Source organism: Ailuropoda melanoleuca, chromosome 11 (genome assembly GCF_002007445.2).
Source record: "Ailuropoda melanoleuca isolate Jingjing chromosome 11, ASM200744v2, whole genome shotgun sequence".
NCBI lineage: Eukaryota > Metazoa > Chordata > Mammalia > Carnivora > Ursidae > Ailuropoda > Ailuropoda melanoleuca.
Window position 1 is genome coordinate 41,987,618 of NC_048228.1, and position 26,938 is coordinate 42,014,555.

General features: G+C 36.8%; 1 protein-coding gene across 7 annotated transcripts in view; it reads left to right on the forward strand.

The window, feature by feature from the left end:
* Positions 1–26,938, forward strand: part of MAPK10 (mitogen-activated protein kinase 10) — a 295,270-nt gene that overhangs the window by 186,798 nt on the left and 81,534 nt on the right. For all 7 annotated transcript variants that reach the window (XM_019806268.2, XM_019806256.2, XM_034671580.1 and 4 more), the window contains one exon: positions 24,577–24,706. In XM_019806268.2, coding sequence (XP_019661827.2) covers positions 24,577–24,706 — 130 coding nt within the window. The remainder of the gene's footprint in view (positions 1–24,576; positions 24,707–26,938) is intronic.

Below are 26,938 nucleotides of genomic sequence, written 5' to 3' on the forward strand. Positions count from 1 at the left end.
AAAGATTTTATTTATTTATTCGACAGAGATAGAGACAGCCAGCGAGAGAGGACACAAGCAGGGGGAGTGGGAGAGGAAGAAGCAGGCTCATAGCGGAGGAGCCTGATGTGGGGCTCAATCCGGTAACGCCAGGATCACGCCCTGAGCCGAAGGCAGACGCTTAACCGCTGTGCCACTCAGACGCCCCGGGAAATATATTTTGTACTGAATGCCATATGCCTATCTAAATAGGGAGGTTCTTATAGCTATGAGGTGGAAGGGATGGATTTTGGGAAAGCTTAAGTCTCTGAAATAGTAAGTTTTCAGTTTCTGGATCTGATAACTGAAACCCAGTCCCTTTTCTTGTTCATCTGACTTCGACGTGTGGGCCCTGCTTAAAGTCAGTGTAAGTTTTAGTTCTTGATCCCTCTGATCCCTAGCTGTGTCCCAGCCAGCTGCATTATGTGGATTAGGGCCAATTGATTCTCAAGAAATGCTGCAAGGTAGCATAAGTTATATGATAAATAAATGGATTAGTGTCCTGCTAGTCTGATGCAATCATCCTGTTTGTCTCCTTCAGCCCGTTTCCCGAAATCTTTCACACTGTCTGGAACACAAGTGGTACTGAAAAAACTCTTCATTGAATGAATAATGAACAAATGAATGCCGTATGTTATAGTAGTGGCTCTGACTTACGTTCTTTTTTTTCCCCCTTATTTTACTTTTGTTCAGCTCTGCGAATCACTCTACTGGGGGCTTAAAGAGAACCAGGCATAGAGCATTTAATCCAGCTCTGAATGCTTTCAGGATAAAAGTCATCACTTGCATTTCTCTCACCTTCTGTTTGATAATTATCCAAGATATTTGAGGACCATCATATACTTAAAAGTACTATAGAAAAGAATACAAATGTCATCTTATTGCCTATTTTACAGATAGAAACCTGGGGTCCAAACTGAGAGTGTTTGCCAGTTGTCACATAAGTTATTCATATTAGAGGCTTTGATTTTCAATTCATTGTTCTTTTTTAGTATTGCATTAATTCTGAATTTTTAGGTGCCCTGTAACAGATAGATCCGAGGTTCATAATCAGATCTGCTGCCTTTAAATTAAGCGCATATTCTTCTTCCTTAGTAATTCTCAAAGCGTGGTTCCTTGGCTGCAGCAACAGCATCAGACTTTCCCAGGAACTTGCTTGAAATGCAAATTCATGCCTCTCACCTCAGACCCAAAAACTCAGAAACGCTGGGTCCCAAGCTCAGCAATGTAGTTTTAGCAAGCGCTCTGGGTGATTCAGTTGCTCACTCAAGTTTCAGAGCCACTGTCTTGTGTTGATAGGACAGCATGCACCATATATTAAGACATTTGGATACCCAGAACCAAAGCTACACATTATGGAGTGCCTATGAAGTGCTACTCTGCTGGATGCTCTCTGTGCCTAGGCTCATTTTGTCATCACAGTAGTCTGGAAAAATTGTTATTACTATCTGTGTTGTATAAATGAGAGAAGTAAGGCTTAGAGAGGTCAAATTTCAATCTCCTCCCCCAAACCCACCAAGATTACATAATTTGAAATTGGCAAGGATGAGATTTTTAAATTCCTATTGCCTAACTCCAATGATCATGAGTTTTCTAAAACACTGCTTTTAAAAAAATACACTGTCTTATAATTTACTCATTGAGAGGTAGCCAAAATAAGAATATTTGACATTTGAAACATAAAGTTTTCAGGACCATGAACTGCTTTCAAATTTCCTCTAGCTGTAACGTGTTCATTAAAATGCTGCTTGAGTTTGAACAACTTTCTTTTAGTATTGCTGTATACGCCAAACGGTATTCTGCCAGGAGAAAAAAATGCCAGCTTTCTTTAAGCAATTTGTTTCTGTTTTTATAGTTTGTAGAACTTGGTAGTGGTCTGCTAGAGATAGACGTGTAACCTTCACAGTTAATATCCCTCCCTGAACGCCCTGCTTGAGAATTGCCACATGGCCCTTGAGAGATGGACTTTATCCTGAGTGTATCTGAGAGTCTACGTGGCCAGAAATATCCCAGTTTCTCCAAATGCAGGGAGACTGGACTCTGGGATAAATTAAATTCTCTGGATCTCGTAGTTCATCATTCCCAAGTCTCCGGGGGACTAGTTTGACCTGTCTCTCCTCAGACAGCTACTGATGCATGAAGATACCTGGGTATATAGAGTGTAGATGGTGAAACCTTAATACACATTCTTTCTTAACCTTTTATTTGTTTTTTACCTGTGGAGATTCTGAGTCCTAAATTAACAGTGCCCCTTAATAATTTGCCTAAAGTGGGTAGTTCTGGTTATTGCCAGAAGGAAACTCTGGAGACTGTTGTCAGATCTTCAGATTTTTTTTAGAGAAGGAGGATATCTGTATATCTGCTATGAAATCTAATATTATGTGAAATCTAATATTAAAATTTTAGTTGTTTTAACATTCTGTAGGCAAAAGTCTACATTTGCAGGCTGGTTATATTCACCACATATTTACTTTGCATTTTCCGTTGACTTTTGATGCTTAATTTAAAAATTACCCCCTTCAAGTTCATGTATTTCTTCAGGATTATTATCTGAGTTAATCTTATCCACCCGAAGTTCCCTTCTTTTTGAATCACAGCTTATAGATTAAAGACCAAACAATAAAGAAACCTCAATTTAAAACCCGACTGGGTTGGTACAATGCCATCAGCATATAAACTAGCTGAGTGACCTTGGATAGGTTGCTTATAATCTCTGAGCCTTGTTTTCAGTGTCAGTACAGGAGCATAAAACGTATCCAGCAATATCTTTGGGTGTATAGTAGAGAGTTAAATACTGTATGTTACCCTCTTCAATTCTGACCAAAAAAATTATGAAAAAAATGAATTTCACCTCAAATCTAAAGGAACTAACAATATTTTTTCACTCCCAGGAAAATAAAATTCTACAAATAATTTTACAGAAACAATGTTATTCGGAAATAACTATAGAAAATAATAACACATATGTCTTTTGTTATATTAGCTAATTTTGGGGGGTTGGAATCTCTTACATTTTTTTTAAAGATTTTTTATTTATTTATGTGACAGAGGAGACAGCCAGCGAGAGAGGGAACACAGCAGGGGAATGGGAGAGGAAGAAGCAGGCTCCCAGCGGGGGAGCCCGATGTGGGACTCCATCCCACAACGCCAGGATCACTCCCTGAGCTGAAGGCAGACGCTTAGACTGCGCTACCCAGGCGCCCCATGGAATCTCTTACATTTTTGTTAACTAAAATTTAGGAAGAAGAAAACAAGTTTTCAGCATCACTACTTTAGGATTGACCTATCCTGTGCTCCAGAAGGGCAGGAATGGATACGGCATCTGAGTTGCCAATTCTGGGCAAAATGTATTGAAATTTGGGTCCATTTTTTGGGATGCCTGGGTGTCTCAGTCGGTTGAGCGTCTGCCTTCAGCTCAGGTCGTGATCCCAGGGTTCTGGGATCGAGTATCACATCGGGCTCCCTGCTCAGCGGGGAGTCTGTCTCTCCCTTTCCTTCCATCCCTCCCCCGGCTCATTCTCATTCTGTCTCTCTCTGACAAATAAATAAATGAAACCTTAAAAAAAGAAGAAATAAATAAATAAATAAATAAATAAATAAATAAATTTGGGTCCATTTTTTGATGCTTCAAAGTAGTGACTTAATTTAGAGCCCTAAAACAAAAGAGCAAAGCAGATGACCTAGCTGTGTTATCTAGATCATCGAAAGGATGAAATTTGTATTATTTTCTTAGTGGTTTATTTGTAATACCTAGTAATTGAGTTTTGGTGGGTTTTTTTTTTCTTCCTATGGAACAATTAAAATCCAGATGGATCGCCTTCCTTTGTCCTTACTCCATGTCAGAAAGTATAATTTATTTAGAATGAAGTGAAAGCTCACTGATGAACAAGAAGATCCGGATGACTGAATTCACTATGAAAACCTTTTGCCTTGAGGTTTGTCTTGTTCAGCTCAAGCTGCTATAACAAACTACCATAAACTGGGTAGTTTAAAGACAACAGAAATTTATTTCTCATAGATCTAGAGACTGAAAGTCCAAGATCAGGTTGCCTGCATTGTCAGGTTCTCTCATGGTGAGAGCCTGCCTCCTAGTTCATAGATGGCCATCTTCTCACTGTGTCATCACATGGTGAAAGAGGAAGCAAGTTCTCTCGGGACTCTTATAAGGACACTAATCCTATTTGTGAGGGCTCTGCCCCTAAGATCTCATCTAATCCTAATCATCTCCCAAAGACCCCACTTCCTAGTACCATCACATTAGGGAGTAGGGTTTCAGCATATAAATTCTGGGGGGATACATTCAGTCCATAACAAAGTCTGTGGTGAACATACCCTTAGGTAACCTCCAATGAGTCAAATCCTTGTATAAGCCCCTCCTTTTGGGTACAGATAGAACAAATAATATTCTAGACAATGAAGCATGGTGAGGGTGATGTGATAATCACTCCCTCTTGTGAGACTGAGTGGGAGATTTTCCTGCTGGCTTTGAAAAAGTAAACCACCATATTATAAGTGTGCCATGAACATATGGCCTAGAGGTGGCCTCTTTGAGCTGATAGGAGCCCCTGGCTGACAGCTAGCGAGGAAATAAGGACCTCCATTCTACCACCACAAGAGACTAAATTCTTCCAACAACGATGTGAACTCAGAAGAGAACCTGAAGCTCCAGAAAGTTCCTTCAGCCTGCCAACAACTTGACTGTAGCCTTTCGAGACCCTGAACAAAGGATTCAGCTAACCCACAAAAACTCTGAGGTAAGAAATATTTGTTACCTTAAGCCATTTAATTTGGGGTAATTTATTATGCTGCCTGGAAGACTAACACAAAGTAATCTCATTTGTCCTCCTCAGGCTTCCTCAGTTATTTCTTATAACGGGATGAGATTTGGAAATGTGTCAATCATACCTATTCCCATGTCTGGAGAATTTTAGACAACTATATGTCTAATGGCTACTGATTCATTAAAATATGTTAGGACTAGAAGTGTTTTTTGCATTGTTAAACTTTGCTGCAATCAGGGAATTCACAACTTACTTATTTTACTTAAATGCACACCATGTTTTTTGGGGTGGGGGAGCCACTTCTTAACACAAAGCATACTGAGATAGAAATAAGCCCTGTTCAGACAGAGTTTTCCCAAAAATGCTGTGTACCTGGTTTTGTCCTTCCTCTAACAACTGGAGGTTTCTTCTCATTGAAGGTATTTAGATGTGATAATATCTAGATGATTTGTTGGTTTAATGATCTGAGACATGTGCTATATCTCTTAGAATCTTGTTCAAGGGGCAAGTATCTCATGTTCACCATGGGACTATAATTTTTATAATTTTTTCTAAGATAATAGTATTTTTTTTTTGTAAACAGTATCCTTTTGGTAAGATGATTCTGTGATTCCTTCAAGTAAATCTTGGTGATTAACAATGCTGAGATTGACTTGTATATTTCAATGTTTCTTTAGAACATGGGACAAAATCTTAATAGGATCTGGGTCACAAATATGCTGTGTGATTTTGGATAAGTTAATTGTTTTCCTAAGGCCTCAATTTCCTTATGTCTAAATAAAATGAGGGTATTGGTTCAATGATTTAAAAAGTCTTTCTGGTTAATTTCTGGCTAAAAATTCAGTAGGCCATTTGCTATTTGTGGAAATGCACAATATGCTTTTTCTTTCCTTTTGAAAATTGCTGCTGACAAGCATAGTGCTTTTAGTGCTTTGCAAAGTATTTATTGTGCATCTGGTATAAAGCAGAGTTGGGAGCCTAGGAAGTAATTACCAAGTTTCACATCTCCAGCAGCCAAAGTGTGTGTGTGTGTGTGTGTGTGTGTGTGTGTGTATTATGCAACAGGATAGAGCAAAGGGGGTACAGACTAATGGCATTTTGCGAGGTTTGATAATTAATTGTATACACTGAAGTTTGAGTTAGACATTTTCAATTTAAAATTTAAAATTGGCCGGACAAAGTACTTTTTCCATTCGGTGACATGAGTATATGATTCTGACTAGATAAATTAGTTGTCTATGAACTCATAATTGTATTTGATAATATACATAGGAAGGGAATGGTTTTTGAATGAGAGTTAGGGATGTTTAGTTTAGAAAGAGGTTGACTTTTCAGGGAGATGGAAGAGGTCTTCAAATATTTGAAGACATCTGTGAGTAAACTTACTCGGTCTGGCTTCAGAGAACATCATAGAATTAATAGGAGTTGGATTTTGGTTCAATTGAGTCAAGGCCATTCATCAATAGTTGTCTTCCTTGTGAAGGGGTAAGCACTTGGTTACTGATAAGTTTTAAACAAAAGCCAGGTGGATGAGTATCTCTCAGAGTGTTATACTTTACATAGAATTTCTTCATTTGGTGAAATGTTAGATGAAATGAACTCTTTAAGTTTTCTTCCCATCCTAAGTTTATATAGTTTTTTGTTACCTTGGAGGCATTATTTATAACTTACAATGCTTTCAAACAGAGAATCTGCTGCTAGAAGGTGGCTAAGGTCATCTTATGTTTAGATTAGAATGGGATAGCTCCTTAACTTATTCAGCACATTGTCAGTAAGGACTGCACCTCAGATGGCCTCACAGTGAACATATCTGGCTCTAGACTCAATGTCTGAACCAAAAATTCTGGCTAGGTATGCTGGATTCGTATATGTTAACACCTGCAAAATGAGTCTCTGAAAGTTCATACTCTTTGTTAAACACAGAACTGTAGGCACATGGCTTCATCTGTTCAGGCTGCTGTAACAAAGTACCACAGATCTGGTGGCTTACAAACAACAGAAATTTATTTCTCACAGTTCTAGAGGGTGGGAAGTTTAACAGCAAGGCACCAGCAGATTGGGTATCTGGTGAAGTCTGCTTTCTGGTTCACAGACTCTGCCTTCTAGCATAACCTCACATGGTAGAGAGGGAGAGGGATCTCTCTGGGGCTTCTTTTATAAGGGCACTGATCCAATTAATAAGGGCTCTGCCTCCACAGCCTAATCATTTCCCAAAGGCTTCACCTCCAAATTACCATCACATTGAGGATGAAGATTCAACATATGAATTTGGGGGTAGATACAAACATTCAAATCACAGGAGCACATTTCTTCAAGAAACATCAAATAGTTTGTTCTAGCTATCGGTTGACCCTGTAGACTGTTATAGCTATGGGCATGTGAAATATTACATAATGGACAGGACACACATAGGTTTGCTGGGCCTTAAGCTTATAACATTTGGGGAGACCTTCTTTAGGAAAAATCACAAATATAAAATTCATAATGAAAACAAATTATTTATTTAGAATAAAAATAAATTACAAGAGGGGGGTAAGGATAAATAGGTGGAGCTCAGAGGATTTTTAGGGCAGAGAAAATACTCTGTGTGATACTACAGTGATGGATAACATGTCCAAACCCACAGGATATACAACACCAAGAATAAACTGTAATATAAACTATGGAGATAATGATGTGTTAATGTAGTTTCACCCACTGTAACAAATTTACCACTCTGGTGGGGGATGTTGATAATGGGGGAAGCTATGCATGTGTGGGGGCAGGGGGAGTAAAGGACATCTTGGTACCTTCCCCTTAATTTTGCTGTAAACCTAAAATTGCTCTAAAAAATAAAGTCTTAATAAAAATAAATAAGTCAATTTTTTTGAAAAAAATTACAGCAAATCTCAAATTGAAAAAAATACCACAGAATCATAAGATCCTGAAAAATAGATTTTTTTTATTAATTAACTAATATACTACCCTTTTACTATATTTTTGACTGCATTCTCTTTGAACATGTCTTCATATGACAATGACTTGGTAATAGTATTACCTACAGAGAAAACTGAAAGAACATTTAGTCTCCTATCATGGTTGGTTGAAACTTGTCTTTTGCTATTGATAGTTTAGAAAATACTTTTTATCTTCACAATTCATTACTGATACTGTTATATACATATTTAGAATTGTTGTCAAATTGGAGAAAAACTCTTTTTAGTTTCTTTTAAGTATGGGCTGCAATAATAGAAAACATTGTTCACAGATTACCTTCTAGCTTCCTATATTTCGAATCTTGTTTCTCCACCCCTACCTGTGTAGCTACGTAGTTTCAGTGTCAGGCAGTCATCACACAGTGATATAACTGCTGGCCCTCCACTCCCTGTCGCAAGATTGGACTCCAGGTGAGTGGGCCCAATGGCAGCAATATTCTTGAAAATCACACCTACACCAGGATAAGTTGCAATGATTTAAATACATAACTTATTGCAAAACATAACCCACTGAACCAAAATAAATGTATTCCTAACTTAATTTCCCCTTAGTCAGATCCCTAAAAGATCTATAGCTACTCCAATTCTACCTGATATAAGGGACAGTTGGTGAAAGGGAAGAGGAGTGTAAAGAGACCAGGGTCTTAACCCTAGTAAATCTTAATGTAAGCGGTGTTAAGTCTTGCTCTTTTGAAATTTATATAATTTGTAAGCTAAAAGAATTGGAGCTGAGATTAAGATCAGAAGTAATAGGGGAAAATTTTTGTTGAACTACACGACAAAATTAATCAGTTTGACTTCACAGTCTTGAAAATGCATTTTTGATCACCACGGTAGTCCTTCTAAGGTTTCAAAAGTCATATTATCTACGGATCTTCAACAAGATAAATTTATTTGGTTGGATGCATTTTCCAATATAAAAAATGTATTCTATTTGGGTTTTCTTTTCAACAGTCAATAAAGGGCAATATAAAATCATTACAAGTCTAACCGCTATCCTATTCAATATTTTAACTTGCTATGCATCTGCAAAAAAAAAAAAAAAAAAAAAAAAAAAAAAAAAAAAAAAAAAAAAAAAAAAAACAGAAGAATTTTAGGTTTCATCTGAGTATTAAGGATTACATAAATTGCTTATTAACTCAGTATGGATTAGAGTACTATCTTATCTTCTTGACTAGAGGTAGAATAATAATGAGGTGACCATCAGAGTTAAGTTCTAGGTTGACATTCCATTGTGTTCATATTTGATAATCCCTTCTGGTCTGGTACACTTCAGTTTATTTCATTGCTCTTATCAAATGTTGTTGGGTATGTTTTCTAAGTTACTATTTCAAAGTCTTATTTCATAATTTAAGTGTGGTATTTTGAGTCAATATCAGCATTCACAGAAAATGGTATTTGCATTGTCTCATAAATAACATGATTTAAAAATATTTAGTGGCAAGTAGAAGACTTTTTAACATTAACATTTTACATTTGTTACTGATCTATAAACAGGATTTATGCTGAAACAATAGACTAATTGCATTTTTGGCACAACATGCTGCCAGTAATTTGATCATAAACTCATGGGGCCTCTTTTCCCCACCCTCATTTTCTACCTTGAAACTGCAACAAAGCTATAATTTATGACGTAGACTGGGGAAGAAGCACAGTTCTTGTTTTAAAAATACAGCCACTAGTGCAGATGCCAAGATAAAATCCTAGCTGAGTAGGTATTCCCCTAACTGTACTTTTTTAAACTGATATATTAGTCTTGACATGCAGTTTGAGTTTTTTAAATCCTCAAATTCGATACCACATCCTGCAGTGATAATTCTTAATGTTTATTATGTTCTTTACTTCTTCTTGACTCCTAAACTTCTTATATGCCTGTTAGCTAGGTGATCAAAACAACCAGATCTTGTTTGTATGTGTTTTCAATTATTAAAATGAAAAGAAGCTATCTCACTCGAAATTTTTGTTTCTAGAAGGAGCAGTGCATTGAATGTAAGTGCCTCATTTTCAATAATTCTTCAACCCCACAAAGACCTACAATCTGCCATCATTTCTCTGTTCCTGACCACCCTCATGTACTCATTTTCTTTTTTACACAGTTTAGATGTTGTGCCTCACATTGTAATATATCCCCTATACAAACTATCATCTCCCCTCTTCCTTCCTGGCAAGATTCAAATGCTGATTAAATCTAACTCCTTAGCACCAAGATAGATGAATGTGGCTGGAGAAAAACACTCAGTTGTGTTGACTATTCATACCTAATTTCAACACCAGTAAGATGAAGTGGATTTTATTACTGTTCAGGAGTCCATTTATATTTCTGCTATTTTAGGTGACAATTTTATCCCTTCACTCTTGCATTAAAACTCTAACATCTTTTTCCCCCTCCTCTCACTCAGCTGATGATCTTGCTTCCTATTTCATTGCAAAACCAAAAGCCAACAGAATAAATATCCACAAGGTGCCCCCTACGGCCATAACTACCTACATACTGGCATCTGAACTCCATTAATCCACTTTCCCTGCTGATGCTGTGTACAGTGTTTCATCCTATCTAAACTAATCCCAAACTGGCAACTAGACCTCTGTCCACTTTATCACCTCCAGAAATTATCTTCTTTGGCATCCTCCAAACTTCCTTAAAAGTAGACCTTCCGCTAGCATCTAGTATTTTCTAATTTTTGAACTAATGTTTTTAGTTTGTATTTTATTCCTCTATTTTGTATTCCCCAATATGTTACAGTTTTTTTTAGTATAAGAAACTTAACTTGCACCTTGTATCTATCACCATAAATATTAGCAAGTTTTTGCTTAATTTTGTAACATATGACATGATTTGTTAACATTTAAGTTCAACCTTCTATGAAGCCTTTTAGTTTATCCGAATAAAAATATCCAATAAGTCACAATAAAGAAATGATAGAAGTTCCATAAATTTCTGTTTTTGAGCAAGTAAAGGGATAACCACCCGATCATCTTAAATGAACTTGAGTTTCAAAAACGAGTATTCAAATTAAAAAGAAATGCACAATAGAATTCCATTTCCCTATAGTGCTTAGCGAAAACACAAAGAGAAATATTATTTTTAAAATTCTAGGACACAGAATTTAAGTGTTCAAATGATCTCATATATTAGTTATGCTGTCCCAGAATAAGATGATTAATAAAAATACATATGTGCATGTGCACACATGCATATATATATATATACAAGATGCTGTCATTTTTACCAATGACACAGGAAGAATCTTTATGACAAGAGAGTTTTTATTTTTAAATGAGTCTTGTACATTCTGACCTTTCCCTAAACTTGAGCTGCATCACAAAAGAAAATACCTTTTCCATCTTGGTTCTTATGAATGTTGGGTGCCTCATATTTCTAACTTAGCACACATAAAAACGCAAAAGCAGGATGCAGTGGGAGGATGTTAAGACCAGCTGGTCAGGAAATCCATTTGAGGTCAGTAAACAGGTTGTTAATGACACCAACCAACAGGAAGAAGATGGAGAGTACGAGGCAGGCATGCATTTAGGGGTAAAATCAATACTCATATTTGGTGTGGTACTATTTTGATAGCTGTGCAAAGAAATTTCATTGTGTAGTCCCAAAGTGCTAATTTTCTATCACTGTGTAAAATTCTCAGGAATATAGGGTATATGAGAAGAATACTATATAGACCAAACCTTGTCTGAACAATCTTCGTGTTTTTTTAAAACAAAGAACAACTAGCACCTACAGAATTTACCAGCCATTTATCTGATTTTACCATGTTTCTCATAGAAATTGGCCTTATCAAAAACAATTTTGTGATTTTTCTATGCTTTTGGTTTTTAATATTTCTTGGAAGCTCACTTCTTTTTAGAAACACAAGAAGTAAAGCTTCAATAGGAGAGAATTGTGCCCCCAAATCTCTCATGTGCTAACTTTTTTGTGAGCAAGTCATTTAACCATTCTGTACCTTAGTTTTCTTTGCTCTAGTAGTTCACCAGATTTCTGTAAAAATACAGTAAATGAATGTTAGTATCTGCAAGAAAATAAATGCAATTGTAGTTATTAACATGAAGTGACTTTTTTATTATCAATTTTCTTAGTTATCAAAGTAAATATTATTTAACTATTGATCAAATGTGTATATGAATGAACTGTAAATTAGAATCAGAAAGTCTGCAATCTTAATGAAATATTTTACAAATATATATAATTTTTGTTAGTAATAAAGATAATAAAGAAAATGTAGAAAATTCTAATAGTTCCAGGAAAACCAAAGAAAAATTAAGAGCTCTCACAGTGTCACAGTCATATGATACCTGTTACATCTTAATTTTTCAAAGTGTGTGTTGTACTTCTATATATTAATAATGAAAATGTTTAACCTTTTATTTTGAAATAATTTCAAAATTGTGGAAATTTTGCAAGAATAGTAAAAACTATAACAAGATTATACTAATACTTATATGGCTTTAGTGAGGCTCAAATGAGTTCATACATGTAGAGTGTTAAGAACCCTTAGACACAAATGAGTGGGAGAAAAACTGCTTAGAACTAATAAATACTGGTTATGATTAAGCTTCACTTTTGTCACCTGAACAATGGGGGTAATAAGAGTGCCTGTCTTGGGGAGCCTGGGTGGCTCAGTCGTTAAGCGTCTGCCTTTGGCTCAGGGAGTGATCTTGGCGTTCTGGGATTGAGCCCCACATCAGGCTCCTCTGCTGGGAGCCTGCTTCTTCCTCTCCCATTCCCCCTGCTTGTGTTCCCTCACTCGCTGGCTGTCTCTCTCTCTGTCAAATAAATAAAATCTAAAAAAAAAAATAATAAGAGTGCCTGTCTTATAAGATTATTGCATACATAAAACTTAGAAGCCCAGGGTTTTCCCAGCCTCAATTAATTAATGACACCTTATGTTACATACATAATAAAACTTCTTACTGGAAGAAACCCAATCCCAGGTTCTAGGATTGCTTGGATAACATTGCAATAAAATCAAAATGGCCTTTACAGAAGATTTTTTGTTCGTCTTTTGGTTTTGTTTTTGACCTAGATTCAACAGTCTTCCTACTTGGGGTTTACCTAGGTTTTATATCACTAGCTATCAAAGGGAGGGTGGTTCTAGTTGATCTTTGCTGAAGCAAATCTGGCAAATTATTTTATACTTGGAAAACATTTATTGGTGGAAGAAAGTACAGTCACAATATTGTTTATAGAAAGTGATAATAAAATTTTGGTAGAAAGAAAACTGCTTATTTGTTAATCTCCCATTTTTTACACTGAGGTGGGGGCTGGGCAGGGAGGGGTGTGGGTACAACAGCTAGGATTACTCAAAGCTCCATGATAACATAGCAGGTCATACTGGAACTCAAATTTCATGTGAAGACTGAGGTGTTGATGGGGAAATTAAATTTTGCATTAAAATAAACATGGATATATATATATGGGGTTAAAATATAGATTTTATATGAATTTTAAATATAATGTATGTGACTTCAAAAATATTTAATAGCTATTCAACTCATGTTTGTAGAAATTCAAGAACTATAAATTTACTCTGCTCTACCATTGGGAGTACTTCAATCACCAAGTAGTTCACTTGTTTAACAAATACTTATTTAGTGTTAATTAGATGCCAGACACTGTACCATACTCTCAATGGGAAGGTGAGAAAGGCTCACTACAGCATTATTTACAATCACCAAGACATAGAAGTAACCTAAGTGTCCATTGATGGACAAAATGGATAAAGAAAATGTGATGTGGTGTGTGTGTGTGTGTGTGTGTAATGGAATATTATTTGGCCATAAAAAAGAAAGAAATTCTGCCATTTGTGACAACATGACAACTTTGAGGGCATTATGCTGAATGAAATAAGTCAGACAGAGAAAGATAAGTAATACCAGATCACACTTACATGTGGAATCTAAAGAAAAGAAACTTACAGAAACAGAAATAAATCAGTGGCTGCCAGAGATGAGGTGAGGTGGGGGATAGGGTAAATGTGGTCAAAAGGTATGACTTTCCAGTTAAAAGATATATAAATTCTGGGGATGTAATGCATATAGCATGGTGACTATAGTGAACAATGCTGTATTGTATATTTGAATGTTCCTAAGAGAAAAGATCTCAAAAGTTCTCATCACAAGAAAAAAAAGTTCTAACTATATGAGGTGATGGATGTTAATTAAGCTTATTGTGGTAATCATTTTGCAATAAATACACTTATCAAATAATCATACTGTGTACTTTAAACTAATATAATATGTCAATTACATCTCAATAAAACTAGGGAAAAAATGGTGATCAAGACTCGTATGGCTCCTGACCTCATGGGATTCACAATCAAGCAGTGAGGCAGGTTTGCTGTTGTTATTATTAAACTAACTTTATTTTCACAGCAACTTTATGAGGTTCTATTATTTTATTAAGGCTGTGCTACCCAAGACGTTTTCCTGTAAGTGCTAAAAATAAGGAGGATTCTTAGACACAAAATAATGTGGGCAGGGATAGCCCAATTTAAATATAGTAAGACTCGTGAGAATGGTCAGGTATAGATTTAGAGAAGCAAGAACTGGTGCAAGGAGACCATTTAAGGGGCAGTCTCTGTAGTACATTTGACCCATAGTAGTGGAAAGGGAGTTTGACTGGATCAATTTGAAAATATACATTGGAGGTAAATACAGTCCTTTTTTATGGATTGGATATGAGGAGGAGATGAGAACAGAAAAATTGAAATGACTTCTACACTTGAACAAATGGTTGTTTAACGGAAAATCAGAGGAGGGCAATTTAAGGCTAAGAAAGAAATCAAAAGTTTGTTCCATTTTGGGCATGTTAATTTTCGGATGTTTCTGAGACACATAATTAGAGGTGTTAAGCAGACAATCATATATGTGAATCAGGAGCTTTGAGAAAGACATCATAGCTGGAGATAATATCTTAGCATCCTGTGAAACAGCCATTTAAAAATATGATGCTTGGTTTATTTAAGCTTTCGTCCTTTAGCTTATATAATGCCCTTTTATTAACATATTTAAAGCTCTGGAAGTAAACATTTAGCAATAGCAATTAGAATTTCATGCAAAAAGCACGTAGGGGATGCAAAGCTAAATCCTTCAGGATTTTGGCTATTAAGGAGAACAAGTTTGAGGACGGAAAAAGATGCAGTAAAAGTCAGTATGTAATAAGTCTACTATAATGATGGTACAAACAAACTACTGCAGAGATAGAACTCAATTTCATAAATATCAGCCCAAATATCAGAGTAGGGGAAGTGAATAAAAAAAGATAAATACTATGAAGAAGTCCCGGGGGCATAAATAATAGCCGATGTAAATTCTACATAGACATATTGGGAGCTGTTGGAGGCCATTCATAGTGAGCAGTGCTACCCCAGTCATCTGGGTAGTGACGGGTAGCCAGAAACATTATGTTGGGGCAGGCATGGAGGAAGAGACAGTAGGCCCATAGGTTGGGCAATGTTTATTCCTATCCTCTGTCCTATGTGCAGGAACCATCTGTCACCTAATGGATCTCATCAATTTTGCAGGTGTCCAGAAATAGTCCCAACCCCTGAGCCAAAGGAACATCCTACTGTCTCTAGTTTTGTTAATTTTAAACATAGCACTCTTACCACAAGGCCAATTTGAGAGTCAACTGTTTCAGAGTCCAGTTACTGGCAGGAAAAAAGAGAGGATACACTCAATAAGCTTCCACGCCTTAGCTAAGTCCAACATCATCCAAGTTCTGAGACTTAACCTAGGTTGCTAGGCAGATCTTTAAGGAAAATCTTGTTAGAGTAAAACTACTAGCTATAAATCACACTTCAAATTTTATTGCCAGGAAATGGTTGAAGGTGGGAATGTAGCAGTAACTCTGAAAGAGCAGTTGCTTGTTTCTGCCTCTTCCATCTTGACATGCAAGAAGCCCCTTCAACCAGGACCACAGTGGTCATCAGTGGCAGGGACCTTAAAATCATTTATCTCTAAGTTGGGAAAATTTTAATAGTGAAAGGGCACATTGAAATACACTGATGGGTGTAAAAATAGTGCTATTAAAATTGTTTTAAATTAACTTATTCTTAAGAAATAAACTGAAAATACAAATAAGATTTAAAAATTTATTTATATTGCTTATCTAAATATTAAAAATATAACATGAGAAGAATAATTATTCTGGGTATATTCTGATGTATCTTAATCATCTGAAACTTCCTAACCCTCTCTCACATTTTTTAAAGGTGATTGTATTATTTTTAACTTTTTGTGAAATTTCTAGAAATCTTCAGAATTGTATGCTGTGGTTACTAAATTTGAAATAGTGACACCTTCAGTATGGATCACTATATTTTTATCTGTAAAATACTCTCAAAGTTCTTACATACCTGGTAAGAACAAATTCTACTAAATTGAAAATATTCTCAATTCTGTTTTATTTTTGTATTCAAGATATGAATGTTTCAGTCCAAGTTTTTTTTCACAAAAACTGTTTCCCCCTTTCATTTAGAGTTCCTTTTTCTAATAAATAATTGTATAAGACAGAACTTGTCAAGTAGGTTGCCCATATTTATTGTCTTTTTAATGGTTTGTCACATTTAGATGCTGAAAAATTATAGGCATTTACAATCAGAATGTAAATATCCTGAAATGAGGAACTCCTTCAAATCCTATACATAATATCAATACAGCCTAAAATTAGGAAATCTATCAAAAGATTATTCTTACAAATTAAAATATTCTGAATCATATTTATGGAATTTCAAAATTACATATCCTCTCTTTGAGAACTCAATTTTTGGATTTGATTTGTCTGTTCCTTTCTTGCTTCAATTCCTTCCAGAGCATTTCAGTGTGTTTTTATTTGCAAGTTTTGTTTATAGCTATTCTGCTATTCCCTAAGAACTTCAAGAGCTGAAGTGTTGGGATGCTTCATTTACTAAATACCATGATTAAAGATTTCTAAATGATTTCAGAAAAAAAAAGCATCCAAAATTTAGGACATATTTACAAAGTTGTTCTTCAATCAGAATTATGAAGGCTCCCAAGAAAATGCTGATTGCCTTGCTAAAACACCTTTATTTTTTTGATTCAACATCAGCCTTGTCTCCAAAATTTTGCAATAAAGTGATTCTCACCATGTATGTATAAAAATATTTACAAATTTTGGTACCTACAATTTCTAGTTTTTATTGATACATAACTGACATATAACATTATATGAGTTTCAGGTATATGCAAACTACATTTGATTTGTAAAATATTGCAATTTATTTGGAACCAATGTGAATTACATTTGTATCACAACTAATTCAAATGCATTTCTACTCCATAGATTTCTTAATTTGAAGAAAATTGTTTTTAGTATGATGATATTTTCCAAAATAATTTGTATTTGTGTTATTGAAAAAAACAAGTATTGGGTCTTCAATGTCATTTTTAACTAAAATTATAAGTTTTCACACTATTGTCAGATGTTTCACCTTGAATTTGCATAAGCTTTACTTTTAGTCATTGAATTGGATAGAAACTCAAACTATTGAAAAGTACTGATTTTATATTTGAAGCATTTGGTAAAATGATATAAAATTTAAATGCTTACAAAATTATATTTCTGCTAATAGAACCAGCTTTGCTTTTTGAACGTGTCCCTCCACCCCAAATACCCTTAGAACTGAAAATGAACAAAACTAATTTAGGAAAACAGATATTTGACCTAAATGAAAAGTCATGTTTCAAGAGTAATCTGTAAATGCATCTTTGCAGACTCATGTATAAATCACTGTGTTTGGGCACAGTCTTCTTGAAATAATTGCTGACTTTGAAATAGACACTGGTGTCTATTCCTCTAGGAGAATTATACTCTGGTTTTCATTTGGTTGTGCCTGAGAAAACACAAAAATGTAAATTCAGTATATAGTTTTTAAATTAAATGTGTGGTCTCAGTTTTCTTTATTTTTGCCGCAAGGGTTTATTGCAAAGTTAAAGAAGCTTTACTAGATACTAAAAAAGCAAATAATTATAGCTTAATGTCACACAAATGGCAAAATCTGTATACCAAGGATATTCTGACTATTCTCTCTGTGCTCTCTATATGCTTTATAGCAGACCAGCCTCACATATTTCATACCAAGCCAAACTGTAAATGGCCATTAAGGGCAGCAGGGTGGGCATTGGACAACTTGTCGGATAAAATAAGAACAAGAGAGGCAGTACCTGAATGCACCCTATAACCCCATCTCTCCGAGATGAAGCAGTTCCTCTCTGGGAGCCTTTGGTTTCTTCTCCAATGCCATCATCCCACTTTGATTTCCAAGAAAAGGGTTGCCTTATGTCTAGGACAGCCATCTTCTTTAGGTTCATCTATTTTAGGTGGCGACAAGTATGTTTAGCTGGTCCCATATTCTTCATCAAAACGTAGGTCTTTGTAAAATGTCCTGTCACTAGTTCACTGAAAGGCTGCAAAGCACTAGATCAGTTTCTAGTGATTAGACTAGTTGCTGCTTTTGATGCTGTCTTCGAGGGAGGGGCTTCTGAGCCCCTTGCTGCCCCTACTTCAACTCTGTTGTCCAGCGAATGGTTTTGGTTGGAATCTATGGAACTCGGCTTGGTCATCTAGGTTAGTTTGTTGCATAGGTGAAATGGCTTTGCTTGATGCTGAGCTCTGAGTGCAGCTACTTTCATCCGTAATTGGACCCTGTCTTTTGTTTAGAGAAAGATTCAGGTGAACTCCACAGCTTATTGCTGTGTTTGGCCATGAATTATTGCTTGTCAAACGTTGTATTCTCCAGAAAATACCCTGTGAGATGGCCAGAGCACACAGATTTATTAGGGAGTGTTTCTGGGGTTAACACCTGTGGAAAGGACAAGAGAGACAGAGGCAGGAGTTCAGCTGTGATGCAATCTCAAAGGAAGCCTCCGCCGACCCTACTGGGACTTCTGAAGATGGAATGAGCCTTACCAGCTTTTCTGCATTGGGATGAGGTGGCCAGGCGTTTTTGATCCCAGGTTCATCAGTCATTGAATGAAGGCTGCCCATGAAGAAAGTGTAGCCTTTGGTTCAGCAGATTTTTTGGCTGAAATTATACCCAAAGGGGGTTAAGAGCTAAGGGACTGTCTGCTGGCAGCATTCCCAGCAGCTGGGATAATGAGTCCTTTATTCCTGAAGGGGAATCTTAGCAATTCAGGACAGCACCTATACTTCCCTTTGATGCACTGATGGAGCTCTATCATTGGCTTTTTTCCCCCCCTCCCAACATGCTGAGAATCAATTTGCAGAAAATCAAAAGTCAGAAATGCCTAAGGCCTACAAGAGTTACAATGTATCCCTGAAAACTGGATATGCCTAATTCTAGACTTCCATTAGGTAAGATCATTAATATTTTTATTACTTAAATCACTATTAATTAGAATTCTATTGCTTGTAATCAAAAGCTTCCCTGACAAAATAAGCCAACTGCTACAGCTAAGCAATTCAATGACAAAAGCAGCTAATCAAAAAAATCAGCTGTTGACTTTTGATGGGATGATTAGGGAAGGCTTCTACCGAGGAGATGATATTTGGGCTGAAACTTGAATCACAAGATGGAATCAGGTAGGTGAGGACGTGGGAAGAGGCTTCCTGGCAGAAGGAGGAATGATTGCAAAAGTCCTGAGGTGGAGATGAGTTTGGCAGTTTCCTCAACACTGTTCTCTATGATGGGATCAGTGTCTCCATAGCATCTGTAGGGACTATAATGTTTGGGCACAAAAGTGAGATATCTGAAGGCACTGGGAAGAAACTGTTTTTGGTAGCTTTTGACTAAAATTCAGGCCTTTGGAAAATGTCAAATAAGAATGTGGGGAAGTGAGAAAAGAGCCATGAAGGGTGCAGTGTTTACCCCAGGATGGAATCTGACCTGTTGGGCTATGGCTTAAGACGTTTAAGATGCTGCAATGGTAAGATTTAAATTTTTTTTTTAATTTTTAAAAAAATTTTAAAGAAATAAGGTTCTCATAAGTCCTAGAAATTTTTAAAAAACTTTTTTGGCCCATAAATATGTTAATATGATCAAGAACATTTTAAATGTGAAGTGGAAAGGGAACAAGAAAAATTATCCAATGAATTACTTAAGAAGAAGAATATTTGTGCAAGAGGTTGTCCGCAATTGCCAGAAGGAAAAAAAAAAAGACCCTGATAAATATGTTGAGAATAAGAGTTGCCTGCAGAGAAGTGTGTGTCCCCGTGTGTGTATTTATCTAAATACATTCAAGGAAGTAAACTTAACTTTATAGCATCATTAAATGACAGGAGCATAACAACAAAAGGCTATATCTTTCTTTTATAAATAAACCTGGTAGAAGTGGAGATGAGTTAGTACTGTGTGTCAAGAAATTGTGAAAAATTTTTAGCAAAATTGCTGGAAAGTTTCTAGAAGTTGCTGGAAAATCTTCATAAAGACTTACCTCTTTTCTGCATGATGATAAAAGGAAAAAAAAACTACTGAAAGAAAAAAGTAAGGTGCTATGAACCAAGACTCTTAAAAAAAAAAAAAGATGACTCGAGTAATGGAGACCTTTCAGACATTAATTTGTGACTATACAGCACCACTGATGCCAGTTTGCAGATGTATTTGCTAAACTGCTACCAGTAATCACTGAGGAATTACAGAAGATGGGAACGATTGTAGTGTCATCCAGGGTTCGTGGCAGGAGACAGAAACATTTAAAGTAGGCAAAGATTTAATACGGTAAAGTGGGTGCTTGCAAAATCTGGAAGACCTGGAGAAGTGGCCTGTAGTCTGGGCTTCTTGGAATGACTCCCAGACACTAGAGAGCTGAGTCACCAGGGAACCTTCCACCCTGAGAGTATCCTAGAACCACCGAGCATCCAGAATACATTATTGTAACTGAGATTTAGGCATCATAGAACGGAAACTGTGCACTTGCTACTACTGTTCTCACTACTCCATGATGCTGGTGACTGGGCCCTGGAACCTGGAATCCACTGTTGCTTTTGCGTCAACCCCTCTTCTCACCCAGGAATTTGGAGAATGTATCACTGCTTGCAGAAGAAAAATCACATCACTGTGACCTTGCTTGCCAACCAACGTGGTAGATGACCTCCCTCACTTTTTTTTTTCTTAAAGAGAGAGCAGAGAGAGAGAGAGCACAGTTGACAGGGGTGAGAGGAAGAAACAGACTTCCCGCTGAGCAGGAAGCCCGATGTGGGGCCCGATCCCAGGACCCTGGGCTCATGACCTGAGCCAAAGGCAGACACTCAACCAACTGAGCCACCCAGGTGCCCCAACCTCCCTCACTTTTCCCTTACAAATCTCATAGTGGCATCTGTGTGGCAGGACCTTATTGGAGTCCAGAGCGCTAGCTTTGAAAGCATCTGGGAATTGTGCATTTAACTCCCAAGTCTCTTCCATACAAGAAGACATGATAGAAGGTGGCAAATGGAAATTCAGGGAGCCAAACCACAGTATTCCATTCAGCTGTAGACAGACACACGTTCTTATTCCTTTAAATAGAAGAAAGAGATTATAAGAAACATCTGCTGAGCTTGACATTGGCCTTAGTATTAGTTAGAAAAGACACCTTTTGTGAACCATTAAGAAAGGATGTAGCAACCACTGGGAATAAAGGGTTCATTAAAAACAAATCATACTGGATAGCTTATTACAGTGGTAAGTAATAAAACCAAATGGCTATAATATATATTTAGATTTTAACGAGGCATTTGCCCTAAACTTTTATATCATGGGACAAACTTGGAAAATGTGGTCAAGATAGTGATATAGTTAAATGGATTTGTAATTAGTAGAAAGATTAAAAACTGATGATTAGTAGATACATGTCCAATTGTAGCACATGCCATAGGAAGTTCTCTTTTATCCCTCACTACACAATGGCTCCAACAAGAACACTGATTTTAAAAATAGCAATGGTCATTATTTATTAAGCACTTACTCTAGGTGAGGCACTATAGATACATTATTACTTCTTTCACTCATTGCAATAACCTTGTCGGGCCATTATCTCCATTTCAAATGTGAGGAAACTAATACCAGAGAGTGTAAGTGACTTGCCCCTAGCTCCACATCTAGTAAGCAGCAGTGCTGAGATTCATACCTACAATGGCTTCAAGGAAGAGGTGCCAGAGGGTGGGAGAAAAGCACAACATTTCTGGGAGACACTGGTCAGAACCTGCCAAGAGCCCCAGAGCATGGCATTTTCTCAGCCATTCCACATGAAGTTGGAAGCTGGCCCACTGTCCTGCAGGATCTGGCCGGTATCTCAGGGACTCAAACTCACACCTACAAACCTTCACTAAAGGCTCACATAAAAAAACAGATGCCGATTTGCTAACTCATGAGAAATGCAGTAATCAAGCTGACCAAATATAGGTAATATTCCTGCATGCAAAAATCTGAAGGAGAACGTAATCAGAATGTTGACTACAGAAGATAGAATCAGCCTCATCAGGAGATGCCAGTCAGAATGCTAACTGCCCATGGTCTCTGCCAATCACAATACAGATGTAAACATCTGCCTGGCTGACTGGGTTCCTGGACTCACGTGGAAGGCACTTCTTTGATCAGACAGTGCCAGAATTTGCCTCTCTGATTCCTTTCTAGGCCCACATGACTGATTGCTACTCTTTCTTTAGCTAATTTAATCACTTCAGAAATTCTTTCTCTTGGGGCGCCTGGGTGGCACAGCGGTTAAGCGTCTGCCTTCAGCTCAGGGCGTGATCCCGGTGTTGTGGGATCGAGCCCCACATCAGGCTCCTCTGCTATGAGCCTGCTTCTTCCTCTCCCACTCCCCCGGCTTGTGTTCCCTCTCTCGCTGGCTGTCGCTGTCTCTGTCTCTGTCAAATAAATAAATAAAATCTTTAAAAAAAAAAAAAAGAAATTCTTTCTCTTTAAGGTGACTGTTCTGATGAATTTGCTCCTGATACAATTTCTTAACTTCAGAAAACAAGTTTTATTCCTATGTTTCCAAATTCACTGTTGTTCTTGGGCACTACGGAAAGATGTAGGCCCATTTGACTCCTTCTTTTACCTATGCTGCCATTGGTAGGTTAACAAGAACAGAAGAATCAGTGCTGACGTGAAGAGTTTGAAAGCAGCACAGGTTTTTAAAAAGACAGTATTTTTAATTAACTTAGGCTCACTGTGAGTCAATAGTGTGTGATATTGTTATCAAAGAAGCCAAGACAGACTTAGCTGTATTAACTGTGTCAACAGAATGAAGGAGCTAGTGAATGAAAGAAGAAGTTGACAGCTCTACCCTAATCTTCAGTGACACTCCATGCCTAAACTAGCAATGTTTATTTAGTTCAGTATCCACATTTTCTGATATCAACAGACTGGAATATATTCAGAGGAAACTGACCAGATGGTGATAGGACCTGAAATCACATTCTGACAAATGGTGGTAGGACATTAGTGATATTTAGCTTGAGAAAGAAAAGACTTAGGGGAAAAAATAAGAAAAGCCAAGAGTTATTGGGTGCTTATAGAGTAGGCCAAGGATTGTGCTCAGTCTTTTAATGGATTTCAGATATTATGGATCTACCATAATGGAAAAGGGAACATCTATTTCGAGAGTTACCCTGGCAGGCAGAGAAAGCCGGTAGAGACCACAGAGACAACTTTGCTCTTAGAATGATGACATTTCTAGCTCTCAAGAACATAATGAGCTGCCTCGATAGTAGTATGTCATGTTTTTGAAGATGCTCAAGCAGAGACTGCCCAAACTTTTTATGGAGATATTTAGAGGAGAATGAATATTAAATGGAAGAATTCGTATTAAATGGAGGCGGGGACCATATGACTATAAGACCTTGTCCAACCTTATCCTGCTAGTGTATCATTATCTTACAATACCGTAACCCCCTTTTATCTTTTAGTTTAGTCACATTAACACTGAATGGTTAATGTCACTTCCAATTCGATAGATCAGTTGTAGCGGACAATGATTGCTGCATTCCTTCCTGGCAATTAAGACAAAATCCAATGCCATCTGAAGCTGCAGGGATGGGGTGCAGAAAATCTGTGAATGAGTCATTAGGTATAATACGTAGAAGAGACTCACTTCCTTTTTTGATCCCCAGACCCATGTATTCTGAGTGTGGGAGAAACAGTGCTGTATATGGATTGCTTTTCAAAGCACGGTAAATTTTCACTCTGAAATAGTTTGAAAGCTTCAAATGTTAGTAGCATTCATTTCTGTCTTTGTATTTGAATGCAGTTATTTATGCTTCCAAAAACCTCTGATTGCATTCCTTATTTTGAGCTTTGTTATTGTTGATGTGCGTACTTCAGCATCAACCAACCTGTACATTCATGGCAATGAATGTCAGACCTTAAAATCTGGTCCCTGTGAATGGGAAAGAATAATGTTCACTTAAAATAACCAAAAAACAATGGAGTTTTATAGCTAGAGAAAACCCAAATATCGCATATTATTAGATGGGAAATTCAAGCTCAGATAGATTAAATGACTTGCCACATTCACATGGCTGGACCAATAGAAGGTAGAGTACTTTTCTTTTCTTCTTTTGTCTTCCACTCAAGGAGCCAATTCCACACTGGGGTTTTTGGCAAGATGCTCTTCTTTTTTGCTTTTCCTAGCAAGTAGAATGGTTTGATACTAGTCACTTCCAGATCTTTATTTACAGCTTGATTGGCATGTGACCTGAGGAGAAAATATCGGAGTGGGATTCCAAAATAGTGTTTTCTTTACCCATCTCCTTTGCCCATATCAGTAGGCAGAAATTGTAAGGGCTTCTTTGTTCCTAATTCTGGATTGCTCTTGGATCTCTGCAGTGCTGCGTACGATGCTGTTCTTGACAGAAATGTGGCCATTAAGAAGCTCAGCAGACCCTTTCAGAACCAAACGCATGCCAAGAGAGCTTACCGGGAGCTGGTCCTCATGAAGTGTGTGAACCATAAAAACGTGAGTTGTTATTTTTAAACTTCTGGCAGTGGGAGGTTGTGAGATTGGAGAAAGAAAATCTTTGTGCCAACTTGAGTAGGAAGGGCTTTCTTTACTTTGTCATTTCTGCCTGTTAAGATTGTTTATCCTTCCATATGCTACATTTGATTTCATTGTCCTCATGATAGCTTTCTGCTTAAAAATCATCTAAAAACCATATAGTATAAGAGGTGATAAATTTGATATTTCCTGCTATGAAATTAACCATCTTTGGTTATCTTGCTCCAAATTAACCAGAGAGCTCCATACTTTTTCCAAAGTAATAAAAAGCAAACCAATAGAAAGCCCCAAAGTATCCTACAGAACACTATATTTCTTTATAATTTAGATTTAATTATTAACAGGTGAAAATTTTTATCTCCTTTGTTTTTTAGCTGTAGTCTGGCAGTGGCCTTCAGTTGTTCACCGTGCTTCAGCATCGTGTTTTTTTGTCAGGTTGGGCATATATGCAGGAGCGTATCTGCAAAGCGCTTCAGGACAGGATCGTCAAGAGCAGTTGTCATGGGAACTAAGGAGGGTGTACCACTGCAGGACTTTCTGCAACTTCAGAGTATAAGCTTCTTCCACTGCAGACTAAGGCTTCTAGAATTCTTTTTATGCTCCCATTCTTCTTAGTAAGGCTACATGCGAGATCATTCATTGTTTTAATAATAGCTATTATTAATAAAGAATTTATATAGTGCATATAATTTATTACATATAAATATATAATGAAAATCAATGATAAATCATTATAATAAAACTATAACAATAGCTATCATAACTCCCTGAAAAGTTTTTCTTAAGCATGAAAGTCACACAGGGTATATGAACTTACCAGTGCAGTTTTATAAACAAGTGAATTTGTCATTAGCCTAACCATTTCTCACTAAGAAGAAGCAAATGTATGTATGAGAGTTTAGTTGGAAGATACTTGAAATACAAGTATGTGGATTGTTTCTCCAGGGAGAGTGTTTCTCTTTTCTTCTATTACTCCAATGACTTTGCTATTCAGCCATTTGACACATATTTGTTAAATAAATGAAATATGTCCCATGTATAGATCTAGATGCTAAGATTACAGTAGTGGAGATAACAGAAGCGAATCCCTGCCCATGTGGAGCTCATGTTGCACTCATGAGAGAAAAAGACCAGCCGAAAAAGAGAGGCAAATGTAGAGAATGTCAGATGGTGACAAGCACTATTAGGGAAAACAAAGTGAAGAAGGAAAATTGTTCTGGTCAGTGCTGGGTGGATGGGCTTACTTTTTTAAAAATAGATTGAGCAAGAAGGGTTTCACTAAAGAGGCAAATTTTATGTAGTATGTACCCATCTCTAAGGAACCAATGCAAGGAACATGGTACTTCTAAAAAAGAATACATAAATGATGGAAAGGATGATTCATAAGAAAAGTCATTCTACTAAAGCAATTTGTTCTTTCAGTATGTTAAATAAAGGCAGGAACAAGATTAACCACATGGCCAATGCAATCTATTTTTATGACAGAAGAGAGGATGAGAAATCCCATGGGCAATGGAAAGTGGATAGATGCAAGCAATGAAGCAACTGTATGGGAAATTTTGATAGTGTTTTCATATATTTATATTTCCCTAGTCTTCCTTCCAACCCTCGCAATGCAATAAACACATTGTAGAGAAATTCCCATGTACTTGGCGAATTTGAGGGAATCATGCTCCCTGTTCTCAACTGGAAGGTGGAGGTTCACATTTATGATACCTGAAAAAAGTTCCCAATTGAAAGGATTATCTGTAACAGACTTTCTACCTGCTACCCCCCGCCCCCCGTTATGTGTGTATGTCTATGGCATGTGTGTATGTCTACGGAAATAAATTTCTGGACCTTGTCAACAGAGAGGAAGTTCACTTACAACCAGATGTAATTTCCACATTAGTACTTGTAATACCAAGTTAAAGCAAGCAATCAGGGTGCAGAACTCTGTAAATGCTATGGAAAGTAAAGTAAAACAATGAAGTAATCCCAACTAAATCTTTAATAATAGAGAAGAGAATCCATTTAGAAAATGAATGCTTAATTCTAGGAAGTGATAGCTAATGTAATTGTGGGGCCAGGACAAACATTGATTCACATCTCCATTTTAAGATGCTGGAATAAAGGAATCGAATCAGATTCCTGCGTGAAATTGTTGAACCAAAATGAAAATACCTGTGATGCTATGTTTCTAAAGACACAGTT